Raw genomic sequence first — 8690 nt, 5'->3', positions numbered from 1 at the left:
GGGCAGCAGGTGTCAGTGCAGAGCCACGCCACGAACGCCTCCATCTCCTGGAGCCTGCGCCCCCCGTGCTGCCGGCACGGTCCGTCCTCCATCGGCAACAGTACCTGGGATGAGCTACAAACCTAATTTCATCCACTTTTTGTGTGGTTATATGTATTGGAAATGAAAACATGCAAGTCTTACTTGGAAATCAGAGAGGATCTGGACCCAATCAACAAACATGATATGTTATTTTTTATTTCCAAGTATCAAGTATTCAAGAGTTTGTTTTGTAAACACATGTTTACAACAGATGCTGACAGTAGGTTTCATTAAATCATGGGTTATATAACTTTAAAATTACTCTAAGCTCTGATGAGAAATAAATATAAATTTAAAAAAAAAAACATACAGGAGCCTAAAGTATGCAAAAATACCCAGCATAAACCAATTCTCTTTTTACCACAGCACAGCACCCACACACTCATACCATCACACATACTCTACAAATTTCCTTAATACTCTACACATTTGCTTAATAATGAGTTTTTTAAAAACTAAACAGTTACAGGCAGTGTGCCCACTCCATGCTCCTACAATACTACCCAGACTGTTGCTGTTCTGCACAAATCATTTGGTAGAGGTATGCACTGCAGCCAGGGGCCAAACTCCCGTGTGCTCAGCTGGTGAAAAGAGCAGGTCTTCCAGAAAAGCCTCCACTCAACTGTGGATCTCACTGACACAAAATTTTCTTCTTTTTTTACTATAATTCAGCTTTGGATCATTTTGTACATATTTTTTTTTGCTTTGTTTGGAAATTTCTCTCCAGATTTTCAAATATGGAGTTTGCTACAGAGGCAAATTTTCTGGCCTGTCGGTCAGAAGTGTGATTAGTGCTATTAGTGCTTTCAGTGCTATTTGGAATACAGACACCTGCCCTGCATGAGCAGATCAGGCACAGTAAGACAAAAAAATTATGGTTCAGAATTCAAAATGGAAATTTTGTCTTCAAGATTTTAAAACCAAACCCCCATTTTGTAAATCATAGCTCACTTTAAAGTCAACCAGATTCGGCCTTTTTCCATTCTTAGAGATAGAATTTGCTCTTATTCTACTCCTCTCTTTCTGGTATTCCATGAAAGAACATTCATATTTCAGATTTCAATCCTCATTTTAATTCAAATGCTTGCTAATATTGCTCAGTTAAGTGGTTCCAGAATTTAGCCCAGTGTTTCTTATCATTACTACAGAATTTATTTTTAGCCCCTGCTTAAGCAAAGCAACTAAATAAAGTAACATGCTACAGCAGGCTGAATACATTCTACATGAGACTTCTGTGCTCTGTGTAGCTTTTACTTTACCTAGTAATGCTGGGCCAAATCCTACACAGACTCCTGAAATTGCTTACCCACAGAAGAGCCAGGTAGGAATTGGCCCACCAGGAATTACAAACACTGTCTTTGTTGGAGCAGTCCAGACTTGAGGAACAAAACACACACAGTTGCATCATTGACATGCCTTGAGTATGTCATTTAAGTCATAGTGAATACATCATAAAATAATTCAGTACCTATTAGCACCACAGTGTTGTTTAGTCTTTTGTCCAGAGATTATTAAGCTGTCTCACCCTTCCTCAAGGTGAACATTTTGGATGCTTTTTGTAGCCCTTCATGAATTCCACAGCTTTTCACCTATTCTATATAATGAACAAAACACTGTTACAGGATAACATTGTGACAACTGGTTCAAGATTGGAAAAATAAAAAAATACAATACACACAATGGATAATGCAATAATTAGAAGAGTAGAATGGAACCTCGATAAATAAGCATCTATTCTGTAACACTTGAAGTCAAGAAAACTTTGGAGCTACTCTGAAATTGCAGAGCTACATCTGTGTTTTTAACAGGCTGTATTAACAAAAATGATAGCTGAGCTGAAGGACTGGAGGAGTGACTGCTGAAATTATTAACTGCAGTTATTAACTGCAGTTTAATGCAATGAATATGGCCACAGGACATGGGTAGTGTTAACCTTCCTCCTTAATTTCTGCAATAAATTATGAGGAAAATATAGGAAAAATGTCCTTCCTGAGGATCAGGTAGGCTTTCAAACCTTTGGCCACAAAGTAACATGCATTAGTGATATGCAGTGTAAAGGAGACAAACCCCATGAATCCAGCCATATCCTGTCCTCACACTGAAGGCCCCACATCTCTACTCTGTGACAATGTTCACATGCAATCTTTTTGAATTGTTATTTGTCAAACAACGTATTAAAAGAAAAAAAGAAGAAAGCCCTAATTCCCTACAAAATAATAAATCTACCACCATGATGTTGACTGTCCATTTTGTAAACACTCTGAAGTGATGAAAATGGCCAAAGAATCAAGCCCAATATGTGAAGAACCTGAAATGTGTTGATTACAGGTGCAATCTGTAAGTAGCAAACACTCTGTCCAAAGCAATGATGATGCAGGTTGCAGTCCTGGTAAATCTCTGTTACCAGGTGGTTTAAGCCCCTGGAAAGCAACCACAGCTGGATGGCTTCAGCTGGGGGAACCCAGATTCTGAAGCATGCAGCATGGCATCTCCTAAGCCATTGTAAAAGACACATTACTGAGAAAACAGAAAAATATAAACTTGTTTAGGAAGTTTTTTGTCTTTGATCTCCAAAAATAGTAGTAATAACCAGTGTATAGAGTAAAAAAGCCAAACAAGCTTGATATTCCCTACTTCACACACACTTGCTAAAGCACCAGCTTGTTAACTTCCAATACAAGGTATGGCCTAGCTCTTCAGCCTCAACACTGGACTGGTGAGGCCAAGAATCTGGTTCCAAAATAGCAGTAAGACACTTTGGACTTATTTATCATCAGTTTTATGCCAATAAAACACCATGAAGAGCTGTGGTATCACATGCACAGAAAAATGTAGTAAGGCAGCAATTAGTCAGGCATTTTGGGGGGAAAACCTGCAAGAACAGTGCAGAAGGTGCTGACCCCTGTCCCAGAAATGCTCTCTGAAGTTCCCTTGAGCAGGCAGCGCTCTGCTCCCCCGTTTGTGCGGGATACTGACAATTTGTCATCTGAACCTCTAGCTCCAAATTCCGTGAAAGGGCACAATTCGAGTCTGCAGCATTACCTGAGCAATTTCATTGGCTCTAAGGTCAGAAGGATGCCTTTATTTAATCCATCTCCCCAGGTAACACACAGGTTTTCAGTCAGAAATTCATAAAATAAGTGAATGGCAGGAAGAGTGAGAATGAATCTTAGATCATTCCCACAAAATATTTTGAATTTTAATTCTATTTGAAAATGACAGCCTTCCTCCATTGCTGCATATGTAAGCAGTCACACCTGAATGCCACAGGAGAGTGCTCAAGTGCTACTTTGTGCTATTCTGCTTACAGTTATAAATTTATCCATGGGGGAAACAGCATAGAAACACTCTTTGGATAAATTAATTTCTTTTTGAATACAGGCAGGATTCAGTCCCATACTTACATATGTGCATTATTTTCAAGTGCATTACTTAAATATATAAATTTACCCACTATTAAGTGGGTAAATTTCTGCTGGATCAGGGCCATAATGAATGAATAGCTAATACTACAAATTAATAAGCAATACTAAAAAACCCACATTTTTGAAAACAGTATATTAATTTAGGACCTTTCAAATGTACATTACTAATACTTAGTAGGAGATTTGTGCCTCCACTTACACAACAGTAAGTTCTGAAGAACTGCATGTTACTACATGCGCTTTTAAAGATATATAGGCTGGCCAAAGAACTGAAAGTTTCTGAATAAATACAAATTGCACCACAATGTTCAAAGGTTCTTGCAGCTGCTTACACTGTACTGAAAGGCGATAAAATGTCCTTGGTTCCAAATTATACTGTATTTTATCCAGTATGCTCAAGGAGGACCAAAAGGGCTTTTGACTAATACTGGAAACATGGACAGTCCCACTCTCCAGATTACTCCAGCCCGGCAAAGATCTACAATTTATCTCCTGAGGGTGCTGCATTCATAAGCACCTAAGGCTATGGCTGCATCCATTGTGAAGTTTTCTCCTTTTTGAGGAAACAAGGATGAATGGGAGGCTAAGCAGGGACAATTAACCTGTTCATGTATTTGGGTACTCCTCCTCTCATGTTCCTCACCGTAAATCAGGACAAAGTGGTGGAAGAGGGATTTAGTCTGTCCCTATGAGGGCATGGTGGCACTTTGGCCATCACCAGATGTTGCTCCATATTATCACTGGCTGGTAAGCTGCAGGCAGGTGAACTGGGTTTGCTACCAATAGCAGCCTGTGGGTGAGCAGGACACCTGCTTCACCTTTCCTTGGATTCACTGCCAGCAAACCTTTTGTGTTCAGGGACAGAGAGGGAAGGTGGCAAAAATTACAACTTAATTCCTCTCACCATGGAATTTTATGTTCCATGGTGAGAGGATCTCACAGGAGGAAGACAGCATGGGCCCCTTCAACAGCTGACAGGCAAAGTTCTTTTTTAGTTCCTGTGAAGTTGGTTTAGCACCATGTGTCAAACACAGCCACTGCTAGGGGTGCACTCAGTGTCTGGAGATGCTGCTTCCTCCAGCAGTGGCAGCCTCAGAACACAGTGTTTGGTCAGCAGGTCTCAGTCCATACACCAGTCAATGGCAATGCTGGAATTGACACTTCTAGGAAGGGAATGTGTTTCCCCTGCATACCCTTATTGGCTTAGTTTAGACTGTTACAGATTACTCACAAGAAACCCTCTTTCAGGAATCAATCAAAAACTGGCCAGTGTTTGAGTTTTCTTTCTTTCAGAGGATGCTGACTTAATTGATTTTATAGAAATTTATTTGCATTGCCAAAATTATCTTTATCCAAAACCAGGAAAAAAAAATGTTTGAAAAGTAAGGAAATTACATTTTGTTTTGCATGAAATACTTTAAGAAAAATTAAAATTTCTTTTCCAATTAAAAATTAAAACTGAAAGTATGTAAAGAAGGCTTTCTCAGTATTTCCAAAGTTAACATCTTTCTTTCTACATTCCACTTTTTCAACCATTCAGGAAATATGAATGTTTTTGGTAGCTGAAGGGTCAGGATATCCTACAAAATAGATGGTTTCCATTGCAACAAGCTCTGAAATCCTTTGAAAGCTCAGAAACAGCAGCAGCTGCAGAAGTGTGACTTTTATCACTCTCATTCTTTGGCATCAGTGCCATTACTTCCTGACAGTCCTAATCTGCTCTTCCTTGGTTTTTATGGAACCGAAGCACACAAGGCATGAAATATAAGAGATCAGGACAGATGATTAATCCTCAGTCTTTTACAATTCCCTAAATGCTCTGTTCCTGAGGTATTTGAAAAGATTGTCACTCTTCACTTCTCCCTGTGATGATTACAATGGGGAAGTGATAAAAATGAATGGGGGCTGAGCTGCAATTACACTTTGTCATACTACTTTGCCAATTTTTGCCGTGGTATAAAATTCTTGGTGCAACAAGCATTGGAGACTGAAGCAAAAGGAAACATTTTTATTGTCTATTCTGATCTCCTATAGCAAATATATATATATACATATACATATACATATATATATATATATATATATATCTCAAACACCTTGGAGCCAAGGAAATTTATTTCTCAGGACAAGAAGTGTAGAAGCCAATTATCTCAGGAAGTGGGTACTAACTGAGGACATGTTATATCCAGTGGCTGCATAAAAGGAAAACACATTCTCAGGCTTAACCCAAAAAAGGCTGTTAATGTGGACAGAATAGTAGGAAGAGGTCAAAACAATATTCCTCTATGTTTGGGGTAGAAGAATTGGAGTTTTCAGACAGGAAGAGTAAGAATTGTTACAAACTACATAAATGGACTGACACATTCTGAAATAAGCAGCCCCATGGCTAGTCCCATGTGCTGGTCAAGAAGATCCAGATGATGACAAAAGGCAGTTGGCAAAGGCAGAGAGGGAAATCCACTCTTCCCAGGACAACTCAATGGATGCCAAGGAGAGTACTGCCTCTAGGACTTGGTTCCATGTAATGTTTGATCAATATACATGTTCTAAATTGAAAAATTAAATCAGGAATAACTGTTCAAAAATATGAGGAAGCTCTGCTCTTTCCTATTTATTTTCACACAAGTTCTCTACTCAGCAAATTGCAAACCAGACTATCACTGAGTCCTCTTAAAAGACTGCTTTTTCATTTCCTACAATTCTAAGACTTCCACTGCAGGGCACAATGCAGCCTTGACTTCCCAGTGTCCAACTGACATAATTTTCTGTCCTTTGAGACATCATTAGTACCTCACGAGCAAAGCCTCCAGAGCAAGACATGAAATGCCAAGCACATTTGATTAGAAAGTTTCAGCATCTCCCAGGGAGGGAACACACTACAGTAATTTGGAATAAATAAAGGCCACATCACGTCCTGTGAGTCCACACTTGCTGATAATTTCTATTCTTAGCTCTTCACCCCGAGTGCCAAAGGAGAGACAAACTCACCCTGCGCCTTCACAGGAGCTTTCAGTGAAGCTGAGAAAAAGAAAGGCAGACATGTGTGGAACACACCACGCAAGCAGGACCTGTCCCACCAGCCCACCCAGCACTGGGCAGCTGGAGAGGCAGAAGTGTGGCAGAAACCAGAGGGTCTGAGCCAGCCTCCCTTCCCAGCTGCCCTGGGCACCAGGAGTGCAGGGAGAGCCTCCCAGCTGGCACCACGGAGGGCAGGCTGCTGGCAGCCCCCTGGAGGGGCTCCTCCGCTCACTCCTGCAGCCTGAACTCTGCTGTCACCGGCTGCGAGGGACCTGCCAGGTCCCAGACACCAGACGGGACCACCAGCTCTCCCTTGGGACTTTCCCACTGAAGCTGAACTAGACTGGCATGCAGATCTGAAGGACAGCCAAACTTCCTATCAAGCTATAACCAGATGTTTTCTTCTTCAGGATTTGGTGCTAGTAACAGCCACCCAAATAACATTGCAGAAATATGCACATATCTGCTCTGGTATGCGTGTATGATTCCTAGATGTTAATGTTACTACAAACCAATACTGAAGTTTTTTACTTCAAGCATTACAGTATCCTATATACTTTGTGAAGAATGACTACATCCCATCAGGTGAAAATTAATGCACATTTTGAGAGGATAAAGATGTTACAACTCAACATTTGCAAACATTACCTGATGCATAACTCTTGTATGGCTTGACATGTTATTAACAGTACTTTAAACCTTAAGTTATTTTTTAATTTAATGATTATGCCTGAAAATAGCCCCTTTCAAATTCAGTTGCAGTAATGTCTTTAAAAGCAAGCTTTAAACTTAATTTGCTGCACATACAATTATCCAAATAAGTTGCATAGTTTAAATAAGTTCAGTTGTGCTTTGTAGCAGAACTCACAGTAATTACTCATCTCTTAAAAATACAATTTGCAGATATGAAGTTGACAATACATTTAAGCATTTTTGTGAGTCTACACATCAACAATATGAGTTTTTGTCACTCTTCCACTGACTTCTGCTGTTCGTAACACCTCAACTTTACAATGATATTAGATCAGAGCATGGACATTTAATGGACACATCTGAAATAATTACAAACACAATTTTTAAAACTCCATTGTCAGGAGGGGAGAAATAAGAACTCGGGTTGGTTTGAGGTATCCAGCCCTCAGGAACATATTATGGTTGTTTGCATCAAGCTTTGTTGGTTTTATCACATGTTACATTTAGATTAAAAATAGAAGGCACAGGTGTTTTACAAGGCGCCGTAACTAAGTCAACCAACAAAACTAAATATTACATTACCAAGCCAGGGGTCTATATCTCAACAGTGACTTCTTCCAATGCATTTTCACTTGAGGAATTTATTGCTTCTGAAAAAGGGCCGGGGTAGGTCTGTGCTAAGCAGTTCATTCCTTGTGCCACACTCACGTCTCCTTGGGAACTGAAGGTAGGGCAGGATCTAGTCCGTGCATAGTTTTGTTGGGGTCTAGCTTGTCCAACCATCTCACTCACAGTGTTCACCGGTGAAGCCCTCCAACTCTGTCTCAGCAGTTGTTCTTCTTTACACTTCAGGGAATACCAGGCCAGGAAAATAAAAAAGAATCCCACGAACTTGAGAGCAGCTGCCAACCCAAAGTAGACAAAACGAAACGAGGTGACATCGTATTCCCAACAAGATCCTTGTACGCCGCAATCCTGCTGCCAAAGCATGCACGTGGTGTCAATAACAGCCCCAAAATAAATTGGAGTGGGAATGTAAGCTGAAACAAAAATAGCAAGAGAAATAATATGTGTTAGCATATTGTGGAAAACTTCTAAAGAAACTATATGCCCCAGACAAAGAGTGTAGGTTGAACATTTTTGAGATTTCTACACTGCTGTTCTAACAAGAAATGTAAAACATGGAAAACTGGCCAGCCAATCTTCCCACCAATACTATTTACCCCACATATGAAACCTACCACAAATGGGAGAGAATTGAAAGAAGCCAATGCAGCAGCACCTTACAACATGTACTTCAATCTGCTGTCCCCAGACAGCTCTTCTTGAACTACATGTCCCCCCCAAAAAAAATCTAATTTTGTTCTCAGGTGGATAGAAGGTGAAATACATTATCTCCATAGCATTACTTGCTGAACATCTTTTGCCCATGAGCTGGGAAAGGTGCTGTTTTTAGATTAAGATGAAAAAGCA

The 8690-nt window shown here is 40.1% G+C and overlaps 1 protein-coding gene across 1 annotated transcript in view; it reads right to left on the bottom strand.

The window, feature by feature from the left end:
• Positions 1-202: 202 nt before the first annotated feature.
• Positions 203-8690, bottom strand: part of SLCO5A1 (solute carrier organic anion transporter family member 5A1) — a gene marked incomplete at its 5' end in the record, with an annotated part of 73119 nt that continues 64631 nt past the window's right edge. The window contains one exon of the mRNA XM_031058625.1: positions 203-8257. Coding sequence (XP_030914485.1) covers positions 7812-8257 — 446 coding nt within the window. The remainder of the gene's footprint in view (positions 8258-8690) is intronic.

Source organism: Geospiza fortis, unplaced genomic scaffold (genome assembly GCF_000277835.1).
Source record: "Geospiza fortis unplaced genomic scaffold, GeoFor_1.0 scaffold121, whole genome shotgun sequence".
In the NCBI taxonomy this organism is placed as follows: Eukaryota; Metazoa; Chordata; class Aves; order Passeriformes; family Thraupidae; genus Geospiza; species Geospiza fortis.
The sequence above is the reverse complement of the archived record's forward strand: the minus strand, read 5'-3'. Positions and strand labels throughout refer to the sequence as shown.